The sequence below is a fragment of the Brassica napus genome, chromosome A7, assembly GCF_020379485.1.
Source record: "Brassica napus cultivar Da-Ae chromosome A7, Da-Ae, whole genome shotgun sequence".
NCBI lineage: Eukaryota > Viridiplantae > Streptophyta > Magnoliopsida > Brassicales > Brassicaceae > Brassica > Brassica napus.
Genome location: NC_063440.1, coordinates 2,970,085 through 2,989,951, shown reverse-complemented (window position 1 = coordinate 2,989,951; position 19,867 = coordinate 2,970,085). Strand labels below are relative to the sequence as shown.

The following is a 19,867-nucleotide window of genomic DNA, read 5'->3' as shown; positions in this document are numbered from 1 at the left end:
CAAAAGTTTTATGTCAAAGGTTGAAAAGTTGTCTCCTCCGATTAATCTCGGAAACACAATCGGCTTTTGTGGCAAGAAGGTTAATATCAGATAATATTCTTATTGCGCAAGAAATGTTTCATGGATTCCGAACTAATAAGTCTTATCAAAATAAGTTTATGGCAATTAAGACGGATATGAGTAATGCATATGATCGGATAGAATGGAATTTTATAGAGGCTCTCCTTCAAAAAATAGGATTTGATGCACATTGGGTTAAATTAATGCGAGGATGTATATCATCAGTTCAAAATAGGGTACTTATTAATGGCCAGCCAAGAGGCCTTATAACCCCTCAACAGGGATTACGTCAAGCGGACCCCTTATCTCCCTACTTATTTATTCTATGTACAGAAGTCTTAATTACAAATATAAAAAAGACATAACGGGAGAAACAATTAACTGGTGTGAAGGTAGCAAGAGCGTGTCCAGCAATTTCTCATTTGTTATTTGCAGATGATAGTCTTTTCTTTTGTAAGACAAATAGGGAAGAGTGTCAAACTATTCTCAGGATACTAAAAGACTATGAGACGGTGTCAGGGCAACAAATTAATTTTCAGAAATCCTCAATTCAATTTGGGCACAAGATTGAGGAAACCAGCCGTCAAGAGTTGAGAGACATTCTGGGAATTCAGAACCTAGGCGGAATGGGATCCTATTTAGGATTGCCAGAAAGTCTAGGAGGATCTAAGGTACAAGTATTTGGCTTTGTACAAGAGAGGCTAAATAACATTGTGAATGGATGGACCTTTAGATTTTTTTACCAAAGGAGGAAAAGAGGTGATTATTAAATCGGTGATCACGGCTCTACCAAATCATGTGATGTCCGTGTATCGGCTACCGAAAGCTACAGTAAAGAAATTAACGAGTGCAGTAGCCCAGTTTTGGTGGAGTCCAGGAGGAAGTACACGAGGTATGCACTGGAAGTCATGAGATAAATTATGTGAACATAAGGATAATGGCGGGCTAGGATTCTAGGACTTGACTGATTTTAACACGGCAATGCTTGGAAAGCAGTTGTGGCGGCTGATCGAGAAGCCAAACACCCTTTTCTCTCGAGTTTTCAAAGGACGGTATTACAGGAATGCTTCACCCCTGGAACCGATTCGCTCATATTCTCCGTCTTATGGCTGGAGGAGCATTACTTCTGCTAAATCTCTGGTTTATAAAGGACTAATCAAAAGGGTTGGAACAGGGTCATCTATATCAGTATGGAATGATCCTTGGATCCCATCTACTCGCCCGAAACCAGCTAACAAAAACTTTCATAACAGTTACCCGGACCTCACAGTGGATTCTCTCATTAACCAGGAATCCCGAACATGGAATTTACAGGCAATTAGAACTTTGGTGGAGCCAGACGATGCAAAAATGATTCAAAGTATTCCTTTGAGTAGGCATCAGATGGAAGATAGAAATGGATGGCATTTCACCAATAATGGGAAGTATACGGTACAATCAGGATATCAAGTAGAAAGGATTTATCCTGATAGAGAAAAACCACCAGAATTTTATGGACTTAATGTGGATGTACTCAAGGCTTTCTGCTGGAAGGTAAAGTGCCCTTCAAAGTTAAGGCATTTCTTATGGCAGCTATTGACGGGTTGTATAGCGGTAACAAAAAATCTAAAAGCGAGAGGAATACAAGGAGATACATGTTGTGCACGGTGTGGTGATCCGGAGGAAACAGTGAATCATGTGTTTTTTGAATGTCCCTCAGCACGTCAAGTATAGGCACTATCGAAGATTCCATCGAATCCAAACAGTTTTCCTATTGGCTCTCTTTTTGCTAATATGGATCATTTGTTTTGGAGAGTTAACCCAAAAATGGAAGATCATCAGTTGCATGGATATTATGGTACATTTGGAAAGCGCGGAATAACAAAGTTTTTAGTAATCTTGATATTGATCCGAGGGAAACGCTTAACTTAGCAGAATTGGAATCAACATTGTGGGCTGAAGCACATGTCACCACTAACCCCAGGGTGGCACATGAAGTACAGATCATACCTAACATAGGGTCTACAGGAAGATGGTGTTTCAAAGACGGTTCTTGGAAAGATAAGGATTTTTTTTCAGGGCAGGGCTGGTTGAGCACATTACCGGAATTTGATGGTTTGTTAGGAGCAAGGAATGTAAGGGCAAGTCTCTCACCCCTCCATGCGGAGTTTGAGGCTTTAATCTTGGCAATAGAATGCATGAAAAATTTAAGACAGTTTCGGGTTACGTTTGCAACGGATTGTTCTCAGCTGGTGAAGATGGTTTCAGAACCAGAAGAATGGCCAGCATTCGAAAGCTACCTTGAAGATATTAAGCTCCTGCGAAGAAGCTTCATCAACTCAGATATCGTTCATGTACCCAGGACGGAAAACAAAATGGCGGATCGTTTGGCACACAATGCTAGGAAACAACCGTTTTTCGCCGTACACATGGATGCAGAGTTGTCAAATTGGTTTACAAAGTCTATATGAGTATGTGAATGTTTGCTGTCAAAAACAAAAATTAACTAACTTTAATTTTTAATAATTTTGTGTTAAAAAATATAAACCAAAATTAACTTCAAATATTTTACGTGATATAATTGTGATATGTGTCAATTAAAAAGTTAGATTGTGAATGTGTCAATAAAACTTTCATTATGTGAAAATAAACCACTTTGAATTTCATCATATGTTAGTGCAGGATGCAACCATGCATTAAAACAGTATTCTTTAAAACATTCATCATATGTTAGTGCAGGATGCAACTATGCATTAAAATAGTATTGTCATATTTTTTATTTTTTTCTCAAAATCTATGTGTTAACCCCTACGAAAAAAATATGTTTTTCGGTAAATGCTCTATATACTGAAGCCTATGATCTTTAGTGTTGTTTTAAAATTTATAAACATATTTTACATTTGTATTAATGTATATTAAATTCTCTTGAATGGTACATGGACATAGTTTTAATTTTTTTTTATCAATTAATTTACTAAAACTTCATAATACTCCCTAAATTGTTGGACTAACCACTATAAAATCGCTATTCTCTAGAGAATTGGAGACGACAAAGGTTCCAAACCTTATTTTCTATATAATGAAGCCTATGATCTATAATGCTGTTTTAAAATTTCTAAACACATTCTACATTTCTATTAATGTATATTAAACTCTCTGTTAAGAAAAAAAAAGTATATTAAACTCTCTTTTATGGTGTATGGGCATCGTTTTAATTTTTTATCAATTAATTTAGTAAAACTTTATGATACTCCCTAAATTGGTGGATTAACCACTATAAAATCGCTATTCTCTAGAGAAACGGAGACAACAAAGGTTCCAAACCTCTTTGATTAATCATATGTTAGTGCAGGATGCAACTATACATTAAAACAGTGTTGTCATATTTTTGTTTTTTTCTCAAAATTTATGTGTTAACCCCTACAAAATATTGAGTTTTTCGGTAAATGCTCTATACACTAAAGCCTATGATATTTAGTGTTGTTCTTAAATTTCTAAACAAATTCTACATTTTTATTAATGTATATTAACCTCTTTTTCATGGTATATGAGAATCATTTTAATTTTCTAGAAATTAATTTAGTATAACTTCATAAAACTCCCAAAATTGGTGGATGAACCACTATAAAATCGCTATTCTATAAAAGAAACGGAGTCAACAAAGGTTCTAAACCTCTTTGACATTCATCATATGTTAGTGCATGATGCAATAATGCATTAAAACAGTATTGTCATATTTTTAAAATTTTCTCAAAATCTATGTGTCAACCCTATGAAAGTATTGTGTTTTTCGGTAAATGCTCTATATACTGAAGCCTATGATTTTTAGTATTGTTTTAAATTTTCTTAACACATTCAACATTTGTATTAATGTATATTAAACTCTCTTTCATGGTACATGGACATCTTTTTAATTTTTTATCGATTAACTTAGTAAAACTTCATAATATTCCCTAAATTGGTGGACTAACCACTATAAAATCGTTATTATCTAGAGAAACGGAGATAACTAAGGTTCTAAATCTCTTTGACCTTCATATATGTTAATGCAGGATGCAACTATGTATTAAAACAGTATTTTCATGTTTTTGAAATTTTCTCAAAATTTATATGATAACAACCTGTACGAAAATATTAAGTTTTTCGGAAAATGCTCTATACACTGAAGCCTTTGATCTTTACTGTTGTTTTAAAATTTCTACTCACGTTATACATTTGTAGTAATGTATATTAAACTCTATTTCATGTTACATGGACATCGTTTTAATTTTTATCAATTAATTTTGTAAAACTCATAATACTCCCTAAAGTAGTGGACAAACCACTATAAAATCTCTATTCTCTAGATAAACGGAGACAACAAAGGTTCCAAACCTTTTTAAACTTCATCATATGTTAGTGCATGATGCAACTATGCATTAAAATAGTATTGTCATATTTTTGAATTTTTTCTCAAAATCTATGTGTTAACCCCTACAAAAATATTGAGCTTTTGGGTAAATGCTCTATATACTAAAGCCTATGATCTTTAGTGTTGTTTTAAAATTTATAAACACATTCTACATTTGTATTAATGTATATTAAACTCTCTTCCATGGTATATGGACATCGTTTTAAGTTTTTATCAATTAATTTAGTAAAACTTCATAATACACCCTAAATTAGTGGAGTAACCACTATAAAATCGATATTCTCTAGAGAAACGGAGACAAAAAGGGTTACAAAACTATTTGACCTTCATCGTATGTTAGTGCAGGATACAACTATGCAGTAAAATAGTATTTTCCTATTTTTGTTTTTTTTTTCTCAAAGTCGATGTGTTAACCCATACGAAAATATTGATTTTTCGGTAAATGCTCTATATACTGAAGCCTATGATCTTTAATGTTGTTTTAAAATTTCTAAACACATTCTACATTTGTGTTAATGTATATTAAAATCTCTTTCATGGTAGATAGACATCGTTTTAAATTTTTATCAATTAATTAAGTAAAACTTTACAATACACCCTAAATTAGTGGAGTAACCACTATAAAATCGATATTCTCTAGAAAAACGGCGACAACAAAGGTTCCAAAACTATTTTACCTTCAGTTAGTGCATGATGCAACTATGCAATAAAATAATATTTTCCTTTTTTTGATTTTATTTTTCTCAAAGTCTATGTGTTAACCCATACGAAAATATTGATTTTTTCGGTAAATGCTCTATATAGTGAAGCCCATGATCTTTAATGTTGTTTTAAAATTTCTAAACACCTTTCACATAATTTTTCCCCAAAATAATATTTATTGTAATTGGCCGTGAAGCTAATGCTTCATCCGCCTCCTATCTACTATGTAGTAGGGTTTATGAGACGTTTCCGTCATACGGCTTATTTATATGTCTAGAAAAAATGAATATTTTCACTTAATTACATTTACATTCACTTATTAGTTTTATTTTTTCACTTCATTTATTTTTGCATGAGACATATATATGTAACGTTAATTTTGCATCTTCTTCATGTGTTTTCCCTTCCACACATATATATATATATCATTCTTTTTTTTTGTAAACTTATATATATCATTCTTGTCATCTTACAATTTTTTATTTTCTTTCGACTTCATGAAATCTCTCTCACGTATATATCTCCATTGATTATCAACACCTATAATATCATTAAACTTTAATAAATTTTATTTAAATCATTGTTTCTCTCGATCTACTCACTCAAATCCATAAGAATAGTTGTAATAATTCAATCAAGAGATGAAACTAGGAAAAATGGTGAATTAGTGCACGAACTAGGCCATATCGCCTAATCAATATATAAACTATTTGATTGTGTGATCTGATATTTGGACTAATAATGAATTTAAATTTAATACATCAACTTAGAATAAAGAGTGAATTGGGTGAAAATCTTAGAAAAAGTAACAAATTAAGAAAATACCTATGACATAAAAATTGTGGGGATTCAAAATGATCCAGTATAGTCAAAATGACAAAATTATCCTTTTGTTTATAAGAGAGATATTTACTTGATAGGGGTGGGCACTTTACCCGATATCCGAAGTGGCACCCGAACCCGATCCGAAAAACCCGAACCGAAATCCGAACCGAAGTAGCAAAATACCCGAACGGGTATTGAATAAGGAGAGATTGGATACCCGAACCCGAACGGATAATACCCGAACCCGAATGGATATCCGAAGATAACCGAACATATGTATAATTAACCATATATTTCTAGTTTATATCTCTCATTTTATATAAAATATTTATATTGATACTACACATACTTTAAGTTCATATGATATACATACAATTATGGAAAAAATGATTTGTTAATCACTTAAAATGCATGTCAAGTTTTTTATTTCAAAAATTAACAAAAACTTACATAAAAAAAAACTAAATTAATGCCTTTTTAGTTTTAAAATGTTATGTCCAAATCTATTAACCATTCAATCTATTAAAAATAGAAAATTAGTTAACTAAAAGTTATATTTTTAAATACAACAAACTTGAGAAATGAAAATTTTAATTTTTTTTTTCAAAATCTAAATATCCGAACCCGATCCGAATTAACCGAATCCGAACTAAAAATACCCGAACCCGACCCGAAGTACAGAAATACCCGAACGGGTTCTAGACCTCTATACCGAAATACCCGAAAATCCGAAATACCCGACCCGAACCCGAACGGGTACCCGAACGCCCACCCCTATTACTTGATGACTGGTGATAATAGGTTAAAAATTAAAAAAAAATATAAATGTAATTGAGGGAATTTGACATGTTCGAGAACACAGTCAAATCGGACGAACGGCAAATCGGACGAACGATTACATGCCGGCGAGACGCTTAGTGGTGGTGTGTCATGGCTATTTCACCATAATCGACAAGGAAATCGGAGCCAGCAATTTGTTTTTATTTTTTCTAAGTTTTGAATTATCAAAATCGTGTATTAGTGATAGATTTATGTAATTGAAATACAAACAATAAAAAATCGCACAAAGCTTTGATGATATAGGAGGAAACTGAAGCCGGCGGCCATGAAAACAGCTTAAGCTGTCGAAAATCATAAAAAAATTAGGGGAAGAAGATGAGTTATTTACATTTATGCCACTCATTAAAAAATAAAATAAAATAAGTCTAAGGGTGCAACTCGAACCTGGGAAATGAGTTTGAGAGTAGCAACTTAAACCACCAGACCACTGTAACTTATTCAAATATGGCTCGCAAACTCTATACTATAACCTTTATTTCCGAAAATGGTATTCAAAGAAAGTTAGCGACATGTTAAATTGACCTTAAAAATAATCTGGTGGTTTGTATTTAGCTAGGGAACAGAAACACAGGTTGGGTTAAAATAAAATTTATGTTGCTAAAGAAAGTTGTGGATATACGCTAAAAAAATTATTAACGGGTAACTCTTTGTGTGTAAGGTTTACAACAGCTGCTAACGGTGTAAATGGGCATTTTATACAAGAGGAAGCCCATGTTGTTAACCGGGTAACTTTTTTGTTATGTCACACTTATGATAGAAATCTGAATGGCTAAGACACTTTATATAACCAAAGAATGTTTATAACACTAAATCAGTTATTTAAAAGCCAAAAATTATATTTGCACTAATCCAAAACATATGTGTGTTAAACAGTAAATAGGTTAACAGAAAATGGATATATATATATATATATCTATATATATATTTAAGTTAGCATGTTAACTAATTCAATAGAAAGCTAAACATTCTAGTGACCGTTTAACACTTTTAATGTGCAGGTTTCTGTCTTAGCAAATAATCCAGTAGCCGTCCAACCGGAAACATAGTTTTGTTAACTTTGATAAAAACTAGGCTAAGTTTATTAGTGACATGCTATTTACAACTATATATTGCTAACGTGTGAACATCAACAAACAAAAAACAATAAATTTGGCTAAAATAGTATGTTTGCTAACCCACAGTTATATGAGTTAGGATATGTAGCAATAAAAAGAGTAGGATTCTGATGGAATCAAGATTATTTGGGGCATAAACAAAAGATTTCAAGAATGCAGGCACCAGTGCTGCAAATTCAGAACTTTCGGCTGGGTTAAATTGTCACAATCAGAAGTTAAAGGACTAAACTGAGGACGTGTCTGCAATTTACAAAGACGTGGGTTAATATGAAAATAACCAGAAGCCCAGAGGACCTGTATTGCAATAATCTGTGAAATCACCATAAGAAGAGATCTGAGCTTGGCTTCAACGCGGAAAAGGGCAAGTCCGTTACAGTGCAACAGCAATTGGAGCTCGGGATTGATCTTGCCATAACTGATTCGCGAAGGAGGATAGCTCGAGAATTGGAGATGGCTTCGACGGTGAAGAGAGCCAGTCGCTGCGGAGGACGTTGTAATGTCACGGAGAAGACGAGAATCTTGCGGTGGTTTGGAGCAAAATCGCGAGCTAACCACTGTGGTTTACTGGAGAAGTACCATGGCGAAAGAGAGTCGACATTACTGTTTTTTTTTTTTGATCAAGGTCGACATTGCTGTATATAAGAAGGATGTCTTGAGAGAATTTTGAGATCTGTGATTAAAGAACTAATGGAAAAGTTTCTAAAAACAAGAATATGCCCACTTGCGTTACACAAGGAGATTTTGTGTTAACTTGGATTATCAGGATATAAAAAAAAAAATATGTTATATCTATTACAGTTTGCCGGTCACTGATGATCATACATGAATAAGGGTAAAGTAGTAAACTAATTCTCTCCTAACTGCATCGAAAACATAAATAGTGTATTAGCCTAATTATCGTATAAGTCTTATGTATGGAGTGCAAATACTCTAGAATAAAAGACATTTAAATACATACAACCGTCATCATGTCCGTAAAATGGTGACATGAAACAGTTCGTAACTGAATCATTTTAGTTTGAACGAAACAAATGATGCAATTCGATACCTGAACTCATAACAAATTTGAATTTTAATACCTGAACTAAGAATAAAAAGTTTTTAACTACCTGGAGCATGATTTATCACATAAATTCATCCAAGTAAATGCCTAGTCGCAACAGCTAGATTGACGATGAAGACATGATCCATCGGCGAAACCTATCAATTTTTTTACCCAAATGTGAATTTAACATATGTACTATGTTGTTCTTCTGCTTAAGGTTGTGGGGATATGTATTGTCGAAGTGGAATCTCGTGTTAGAGAGGTTTATTCTCATGATTCATTATGTCGACTCAAAAGATATCAAAATGAATAGTTTCAAAAAAAAAAATATCAAAGTGAAGAATAGAGTATATCAGAATGGTGACAGAAATTCGGCCCAATAAAAGCTGAATGACAACATGGACTGAATGCATTTGCAGAGCTTCTACTATGTAGGGTTTATGAGACATTTCCGTTCATAGGATTTATTTATATGTTGAGAAAAAATGAATATTTATTTTGGTAACAGAAAAAAAAGGAATATATATGTACAAAGGAAAAAAATTAATATTTTATTTTTAAATAATTATTTTTATTTTTTACTTAATTACATTTACATTCACTTATATTAGTTTCCTTTTTTAAAAATGAATATATGTACAAAGGAAAAAATGAATATTTTTATTTTTCACTTAGTTACATTTACCATTTTTTTATTAGTTTCCTTTCACTTTATTTATTTTTGCATGACATATATATGTAACGTTAATTGTTCTTCACGTGTTTTCCCTTCCATATTTTACAGTTCTATGTCATGTGGGATTACATATTTACATTATTAATATTTACTATACTTTTATATATCAATGTTTTTTTTAGAAAAGACATGCACTTTGACTAATGTTTTCTCGAGGTTAATCAAAGTAACTTCAATTTGATAACATTTTATATTTTTTTTTGTAAAAGCATTTTATGTATTATTGGTAATATTATTTCTTTTCGTACAAGATATAATATCTAACAATATTATTTAATATTTTATTTAGTGTTCATCACAACAACAAACGCCAAGATAATCTTTTCCTTTGCCAACACAGTCTCCCCTTTTCAGACCTTTTTTGGCAGAACAAAACGGCTCACACACTCCTTTGTCATCACATGGACCATAGCACACATTATACTTTACTCCGAAATCTATTCTATAGTAAGAAATAATAAAATATTAAAATTATGCAGGAATGAAGACTTTAGCATAACTAAAAAAATAAATTTTAATGTAGTACCTGAAACAATATCGGTGCAGCGAACAATTGACATCGCGAAGAAAAGAGTGAAAACAAATGCGATTAATATATATTTTTTGGAGAGACTCATTTTGTAGGATGTTTTATAAATTGTTTGAAAGTTCTATTATATTTTAGATTGATATATATATACATATAAACATAAACTTGCATTAATTATATTTTTGTAAAGAAAATCTTTCAATTAATTTTTTGAGATTATAGTCAAAATAATATAAAAGTGCATGAGTTATTTACCTAAGCATATAAACATAAACTTGCATTAATTATATTTTTGTAAGGAAATCTTTCAATTAATTTTATGAGATTATAGTCAAAATAATATAAAAGTGCATGATTCATTTACCTAAGCATATAAACATAAACTTGCATTATTTATATTTTTGTAAGAAAATCTTTCAATTAATTTTCTGAGATTAGAGTCAAAATAATATAAAATTGCATGATTCATTTACCTAAGCATATCAATCTACATAAAAACATAAACTTGTGTTAATTATATTTTTCTAAAGAAAATCTTTCAATTAATTTTCTGAGATTATAGTCAAAATAATATAAAAGTGCCTGATTCATTTACCTAAGCATATAAACATAAACTTGCATTAATTATTTTTTGTAAAGAAAATCTTTCAATTAATTTTCTGAGATTATAGTCAAAATAATATAAAAGTGCATGATTTATTTACCAAAGCATATAAACATAAACTTGCATTAATTATGTTTTTGTAAAGAAAACCTTTTAATTAATTTTCTGAGATTATAGTCAAAACAATATAAAATTGCATGATTCATTTACCTAAGCATATAAACATAAACTTGCATTAGTTATATTTTTGTAAAGAAATTTTTTCAATTAATTTTCTGAGATTATAGTTAAAATAATATAAAAGTGCATGATTCATTTACCTAAGCATATCAATCTACATATAAACATAAACTTGCATTAGTTATATTTTTGTAAAGAAAATCTTTCAATGATTTTCTGAGATTATAGTCAAAATAATATAAAAGTGCATGATTCATTTACCTAAGCATATGAATATTAGTGTGAAAGTTTTATTTTCTTTCAGATTGCCTTGTCAAGATATAATTTGTATATTGAAACAGATTTTTCAAAATGTAATAGATATAAATTAAAATTGTTATTATGGACTAAATGTTTTGAATAATCTTAGTCTATATATAATTCAGCTAAATATATTTACTTTATTCAGTTATTTATATTAATTGTTTTGTAAATTTGTGTGTTTACATTAAATTCCTTCATGGCTAGATAACAACTAGTTATGAACTTTAGTTATCAGTTTTTTGTCAGAGGTTTATTTATTTTATAAATTTAATTTTTAATTAATTATTACTTTTGTAATATATCAAGAAAATAATGTCCAATATATTTATTATAATATATTCTTATGGTTATTCCAATCTTTCATAAAAATATATATTATGATTTTCTCTTATAATAGCAAACACAGACAAGACAAATTTCACAATAACATATGAAATGTAAATATGTTCACACCAAGTTTTTCAAAATAAAATAATAGATAATTATTTATTATAAAACAAAAGTAAGATACCAAACATATAGTAATTGATATTAAAAATTATATAACTAAAAAAAAATCTTGCAATCTTTAATGTAATAATTTAGAGTTACATATTTTCAAAAAATTAATATTTATTCACAATCATCCCCATTTGGAACCTTATTGTGTAAATATATTGATAATAACACAAGTTTTGAACGTGTTAATCTCTTTAATATGATACAATCTCGATCGTCTCAAGATTTATTAACCATTCCATCTTAGTTATCTTATTGATATTACTCAAATTATCCTTAAGGAATGATTTTACTCTCTCAAATAACATGTTCAATCGTAGTACTTAGGGATCGAATCCACAAGATAGGATGTTTAGGCGAGCTGATACGCTAGGACTCAACCGCTCACTTTATAACACTATCGATCGACGATCCAGTGTCGATGTCGATCGACGCTCGACTGACGATGTCGATCGATGGTTGTGGTGAGTTGATTACCATTAAGAATGGTCGATCAGCTCTCGCATGTTTCTAACAAACTTAACTTAATCAGAATATTATCAGGTAAAGAATCTACTCTCGCAGTTTCCTATGTCCTAAGTTCAGGATCTAGTTAATTACTCTAGAACCATGCATTAAGGGATCTAGTTAACACATTGATTTAGAGAAAAAATCAAAAATATAAAATTTTTGTTTTAATGCATAGTTGCATCATTCACTAACATATGATGAAGGTCAAAGAGGTTTGGAATTTGTTTTGTCTTCGTTTCTCTAGAAAATAGAGATTTTATAGTGGTTAATCCACCAATTTAAGGATTATTATCAAGTTTTACTAAATTAATTAACAAAAAATTAAAATGATTCCCATGTACCATGAAAGAGAGTTTAATATACATTAATACAAATATAGAATGTGTTCAAATATTTTAAAACAACTCTAAAGATCATAGGTTTTAATATATAGAGGATTTACCGAAAAATTCAATATTTTCGTAGGGGTTAACACCTAAATTTTGAGATAAATTCAAAAATATGAAAATTTTGTTTTAATGCATAGTTGCATCATTAACTAACATATGATGAAGGTAAAAGAGGTTTGGAACTTATGTTGTCTTTGTTTCTCTAGAAAATAGCGATTTTATATTGGTTAGTTCACCAATTTAGGGAGTATTATGAAGTTTTATTAAATTAATTGAGAAAAAATTAAAACAATGCACATGTACCATGAAATAGAGTTTAATATACATCAATACAAATGTAAAATGTTTTTTAGACAAATTTTAAAGCAACACTAAATATCATATGCTTCAGTATATAGAGCATTTACCGAAAAATTCAATATTTACACATAGATTTTGAGAAAAATTCAAAAATATGAAATTTTTGTTTTAATGCATAGTTGCATCATTCACTAACATATGATAAAGGTCAAAGAGGTTTGAAACTTTTGTTGTCTCTGATTCTCTAAAAAAATAGCAATTTTATAGTGGTTAGTCCACCAATTTAGGGAGTATTATATAGTTTTACTAAATTAATTGACAAAAAATTAAAACGATTTCCATATATCATGAAAGAGAGTTTAATATACATTAATACAAATGTAAAATGTTTTTAGAAATCTAAAAACAACACTAAAGATCATATGATTCAGTATATAGAGCATTTACCAGAAAACTCAAAATCTATTTGTTAACCCTTACGAAAATAATGAGTTTTTTAGGAAATGTTCTATACACTGAAGCTGCTGATCTCTATTATTGTTTTAAAAATTTTAAAAACATTCTACATTTGTATTAATGTATATTAAACTCTCTTTCATGGTACATAGGCATCGTTTAAACTTTTTATCAATTAATTTAGTAAAACTTTATAACACTCTATAAATTGGCGGACTAACCACTATAAAATCGCTATTCTCTAGAGAAACGAAGATAACAAAATTTCCAAATCTCTTTGACCTTTATCATATGTTAGTGAAAGATGCAACTATGCATTAAAACATAATTGTCATGATTTGAAATTTTTCTCAAAATCTATGTGTTAACCTCTACGAAAATATTGAGTTTTTCGGTAAATGCTCTATACACTGAAGCCTATGATCTTTACTGGTGTTTTAAAATTTTTACTCATATTTTACATTTGTATTAATGTATATTAAAGTATATTTCATAGTACTTGGACATCGTTTTATTTTTTAATCAATTAATTTAGTAAAACTCACAATACTCCATAAATTGGTGGATTAACCACAATAAAATCGTTATTCTCTAGAGAAACGGAGATAACAAAGGTTCCAAACCTCTTTGACCTTCATCATATGTTAGTGCAAGATGCAACTATGCATTAAAAAGTATTGTCATGATTTTGAATTTTTTTTCTCAAAATCTATATGTTAAATCCTACGAAAATATTGAGTTTTTTGCTAAATGCTCTATTCATATGATCTTTACTATTGTTTTAAAATTTCTACTCACATTCTACATTTTCATTAATGTATATTAAACTCTATTTTCTTGTACATGGACATCGTTTTAATTCTTTTATCTATTAATTTAGTAAAACTCACAATACTCTCTAAATTGGTGGACTAACCACTATAAAATCGTTATTCTCTAGATAAACGTAGATAGCAAAGGTTCCAAACTTCTTTGAACTTCATCATATGTTAGTGCAGTATTCAACCATGCATTAAAATATTATTTTCATATTTTTGAATTTTTCTCAAAATCTATATGTTAAATCCTACAAAAATATTGAGTTTTTCTTTAAATGCTCTATACATTGAAGCCTATGGTCTTTAGTGTTGTTTTAAAATTTCTAAACATATTGTACATTTGTATTAATGTATATTAAACTCTCTTTCATGGTACATGGACATCGTTTTAATTTTTTATCAATTAATTTAGTAAAACTCATAATTATCCCTAAATTGGTGGATTAACCACTATAAAATCGCTATTCTCTAGATCAACGGGGACAACAAAGGTTCCAAACCTCTTTGAACTTCATAATACGTTAGTGCATGATGCTATTATGCATTAAAATAGTATTGTCATATTTTCTGATTTTTTTTCAAAATCTATGTGTTAACTAACCCCTACGAAAACATTGAGTTTTTCGGTAAATGCTCTATATACTGAAGCCTATGATCTTTAGTGTTGTTATAAAATTTCCAAGCACATTCTACATTTGTATTAATGTATATTAAACTCTCTTTCATGGTACATGGACATCGTTTTACTTTTTATCAATTAATTTAGTAAAACTTCATAATACACCCTAAATTAGTGGAGTAACCACTCTAAAATTGCTATTCTCTAGAGAAACGGAGACAACAAAGGTTACAAAACTCTTTGATCTTCATCATATGTTAGTGCAAGATGCAACTATGCATTAAAATAATATTGTCATATTATTTTATTTTTTCCCAAGTCTATGTGTTAACCCCTTCAATAATATTGAGTTTTTCGGTAAATGCTTTATATACTGAAGTCTATGATGTTTAGTGTTGTTTTAAATTTTCTAAACACATTTCAAGGGCTACATTTGTACAATTTTACTTTAGGTCTCTAATCAAACCTAGCTAATCCTTTGAGTGCTTGCTATTCCATCAGAATATTCCTGACAATATAGATAAAATATGATACAACATTAAAGAGGGTCATTTCATTGCTGTTACTTAGGCAAGTCTAGTTGAGATGAGAAGAAAGAAGGATCAAGCTCAGAAGAAGCATCATCTTTAGCTGTCTTGTATTCATTGCTAATGCCAATATTATCTAAGTTAAGCTTCTTCGGGCTCACCCTTTTAGGGAGTTTGCCTCCCTTTTCATTATCATATCTGATGGAAGAGCTATACTCTGACTCATACTCAGATTCGTCATCTTCTTCTGGGACCATTGCTCTGAGATCTAGTTGAGAAGGTGGGATCTTGGCGAACAACACTTCTTTAACGTTCTTCAGCAACCCTCTCTTGTAAGGGTTTTCTTTCTTATCATAACGGGACCGAAAATTCTCATAAGTTGTCTGCCAAAAAACAGACACAACACAAAGAAAGATGTTAGATAACAAGATTTCCAAGTATGTTCCTAATGGTATAGCTAAGTGTTTTACCTGATTTGTAGACATAAGATAGACGTGGAAAATGGTAAGGCCACCAACGAACCAGATAGAAACGAATGAATAGATGATGAGAATGACAGAGATTATGTCATGAGACATTGTACTCCACAATCTCCCAGGCTGTTGGATTAGATTGATCCATGAGAACGCAAAGATGTATATGCATAACAATGTTGACGTTGAGATGAAGCAGATGAAGACCGGGTAGTTTCTCTGCAAAAGAGAGGATATATATATATGATCAAGAAGTGTTTTAAAAAATAAAATATAAATTGTTTAATATATAATATTGAAAGTTGTTTTAAAAAAAAATACTATGAGGTTCGAGCGGAAGCCCGTAATCCCACCCAAAACAACATCAAGAAATATTAGTTTTGTTGGGATTTATTAAGCCCATGTCCAACCCACGGACAATGGTGATCAAAGCGTTGGACACAGTTGTTATATATGGAGCAGTCTGATGCACGTGGTGGACGGTAGAGCAAACAAGTCTCACAGAACTTGACTTTGATAGTGTAGCCGTTAACGAAAACGTCTTTTGTTCTAGGAATCTTGAGATGAGGATTTCCATAGACTGTGTCAAGGAACTATTTGAGCTATCTTCAAGATTTACTGATGTTTTATTTCTTGGGATGATTCCTGGATCTCTAGCTGATGTCAAGAATAGAAACGTAAACACCTGCAGACACGGTGCAAAGATAACAGCTTAAAACGCAAGATTATGAGTTTCCGGTACTTCTTACTAAAAAAAAAGAAAAAAGCAAGACTATTGAAAAAACTTAAAGAGAGGATACAAACCAAGAGGGTGAGGATAAATGCTGAAGTAACGGTGTAGTTGAAGATAGGATCGTCTTTTTGAATCCACACGAGCATCCTTGTGCAGAATGTAAGGGCAGGGGCTCCAATCAAGAAAGAGGTTAGGAAGAGAGAGTTTGTAACACCCCAAAACCCAAAACCCAAAAAGTTTTGTGTAAAGGCCCGCTCTGCGGCCCATTTTGATTAAAACCCCTAGGGTTTCCTTGCCTCCCCTATAAAAGCAAGCTCCCACCCTTCTAGTCCCTCATCAGAAACTTAGAAGCGAAGCCCTGCAGAGAATTCCCGGAGATCAGAAGCCCTAGCCGTCGACTCTCTCTCTCTTTCCTTGCCGCCTCTTCTCTTTCTCTCTCTTCTCGCCGCGGCCCTTCTCTCTTTCTCTCTCCTCGCCGCGCCTCTTTCTCTCTCCCCCTCGGACGACTCTCTCTCTCCTCGCCGTGAGCAACCGCGAGTGGTGGTGGTGGTCGTGTGGTGTCCGTGTTCTCAACTCTCACTTCTCTCGCCTCACATCTCAGATCCAGAACCAGATCTAGGCTAAGGTGAGGTGTTCTGCCCAGATCTCTTTCATGTTCTTTTATATTGTTTAATGGGTTGCTAGGATTGATTAGATCCTGTTTGTTGTTAGGATGATAGATCATATTGCATCAGGACTCTCATACTGGTTAAGAACTTTACACGAACGGGTTTAATGATGATTGATGATTGACTGGATTGTTTGATGGGTTGAAGATCTGTGGTTTGTGATTGAGAGCTAGGATGGTTAGAAAGAAATGAACGTAGGATCATAAGAGAATTGTTAACCGGTCTGGTTAGATGAATGATAGGATATCTATGGATGATTGTTAAATGGATTGAGTGTGACACCGAGAACGGGTGGCGTCTAAAAAGGAAAGTAAGAAAGAGTCTAAGGGTTAAAGAAAAAGGAAATGATAAGAAAAAGGAAATGATGAGAAAAAGGAAATAAAGGAAAAAGGAAAGTTAAATGATTGAAATACGAACCACCGAGGAACTGGTGAGGAGTATGGGAAATGAATAGAAATGGAATACAAACCACCGAGGGACTGGTGGGGAGTATGGGAAAACGCGGCGGCCGTAGCGTTCAAAAACGGCAGGTTAAGAATAGAGGCGCCGGTAAGATTGAGTCACGCCGAGTCTTGGCGGGAAGGGGCCGTAATACACTGCAAAGGGTATAGACTACATCCAAGGGAACCGGATGCCGAGTGTACCAGGGCAGGCGGCTCCACAGGAACGCAGCAAGAAAAGGGGAGGGTTGGTCCGCTTGAGCTGTGTAGGTCCTAGAGTTGTAGGATGAATGGAGTCTTAAATAATAAACCGAATTGTGTGAATTGAGCGATGACTGAGTTCATTGCACTGCTTGTTTTTGTGAAATGAAACTTTAATAGTTGGTTAAGAAATGTGTGTAGTGACTAGTCGGTTCTCGTTTCGCATTGAGCGGTATAAAAACTCATGGGGGAGACTGGTCTAGAATCGCTTCACTGAGTATTCATACTCACCCCTCTTTTTCCCTCTCACTTTTGCAGAACTATAAGTGGAAATGTCGATGGTAAGAAAGGAAACGCACCTGAAACTCATGGGACCAGAAACGGGACACACGGAGATGTCGGGAAAGTAGACATGTGTGTCCTAAACCCCGCACCCAAGTACCCCGGTTGGAAATGGGGAAGGGGCGGGTGTTTCAGAGTTAACATCAAGACCAAAGATTAGTCTCCCACCACAGAAAAATCTCTGGTGCAACAAAAGCATAATCATATAATCATATTTGAATAGGAGGAAACATGTAATATTATTGGCTTCAGGTAAAGAATATATTATTACGTTGTTACCCTTCCAGGCTTTGTACAATCTGATCTCAGGAATGTGTTTTGAAGTTGAAGCCATCATGAGAATATGATCATGAGAGGAAATACAATGAACCTGACTACTCTTCTTCTTGCTCATTCTCTCCCTCTGCATTGTCTCAAAAACCCACACATGAAGCCTATCTTCAAGAAAAAAACAATAGTTTCTCCAAGATTCTAATATTTTAACTTAAGTTTTCATAAATTATGAGTTTGTTTTATTTGGCATTAACCAAATAAAAGAGATGAAATATGGTTTTTGAGTTTTTTCTGTCTTTTTTTAATCTTTATTTCTTCTTGTTCTTTCCTGAATAATCAAAATCCATTGCAAATCAATCATCTGCAGTTTTGTTTGGTCTCTCTCTCTAACAACTTTTTTAGTCCTCTAATAGTTTCCAAGATTTTCGGAATTTTTTTGAAGTACAAACAAATAAATAAATTTAGGATGAAACAATAAAATATAAAGGAACATGAACAATTTATTTTATTATGTTGTGATGGCTCTTTTTATGTGAACATTATTAAATCCAGCTCATATTGAATCCTACGTGGCCGTAAATCAATCTTCTTGGCTTCACCACATCACTAATATTTCTTCTAATAAAACACATTGAATTAAGAGACCCTTGAATTAATCATCACTTTCCAGATCATGAATACAACCAGCTCCACCATTTGCCGCACAACTTAAACCGCCTCATCCAACTTAACAGCATCTCGCAGGTTGGAGTATCATGAGTCCATGACCCTCGTAGTCGTTCAAACAAATCATCAGACAATAAAAGGAGATTTGTGTTTGAGTATAATGAAAAAAACTTTGACAAAAGCACACAATCAGAGAGGCAACCAAGCAAACCCAAAAACAAGAAAACACGTAGACATACAAACAAACAGACAAATATACAAACACGCAAGCAGGTTTTAAGATTTTAGAAAAACATGGAATTTTATTTTTTTTACAACGAAAAATTGGAAATTTGAGAGGGAAATCACATCAATAATATGACGTTACATTCTACTTATTTGATTCCACACTGTAGTGGTTTAAGCTCTAAGTAATCAAGTTTCTAGTCCATTCTTTAGCTCGTATTCATTTGCTTATGTTTGTGTTTGTTTGATGTTGCAGTAAAGTAAATGACACGAGAGGATTTAGAGTTCCCAAGGGTGTTAACTAACCCAAGGTACGTCTCGTGGAGCAAAGATACAAGGATGGAACCGCTCAGATCTCACTAAGCTCACGTCACTCACCAACCCGTCACTCACCGATGAT

The 19,867-nt window shown here is 32.2% G+C and overlaps 1 protein-coding gene and 1 long non-coding RNA gene across 2 annotated transcripts; both read right to left on the bottom strand.

Annotated features, from left to right (window-relative positions):
* Window positions 1-7,943: 7,943 nt before the first annotated feature.
* On the bottom strand, window positions 7,944-12,497 carry LOC111201322. Its single transcript, XR_002654557.2, has 2 exons — window positions 10,240-12,497; window positions 7,944-10,150 (listed from the first exon to the last, which is right to left on the bottom strand). It is a non-coding gene; the product is annotated as an uncharacterized LOC111201322 (long non-coding RNA).
* A 2,448-nt stretch (window positions 12,498-14,945) lies between these two features.
* Window positions 14,946-16,737, bottom strand: LOC106428691 (probable protein S-acyltransferase 3). The gene is made up of 2 exons (XM_013869439.3): window positions 15,917-16,737; window positions 14,946-15,829 (listed from the first exon to the last, which is right to left on the bottom strand). The coding sequence occupies exons 1-2, from the start codon at window positions 16,022-16,024 to the stop codon at window positions 15,482-15,484; spliced, it is 456 nt and encodes a 151-aa protein (XP_013724893.2). The 5' UTR covers window positions 16,025-16,737; the 3' UTR covers window positions 14,946-15,481.
* Window positions 16,738-19,867: the final 3,130 nt, after the last annotated feature.

Bases quoted from the DNA above. Each gene is read 5' to 3' on its own strand.
- LOC106428691 (XM_013869439.3), bottom strand. From the start codon at position 16,024: ATGTCTCATGACATAATCTCTGTCATTCTCATCATCTATTCATTCGTT. The intron at 15,830-15,916 runs GTAAAACACTTA...GTTTTTTGGCAG, and splicing joins ATCTTATGTCTACAAATCAG to ACAACTTATGAGAATTTTCG.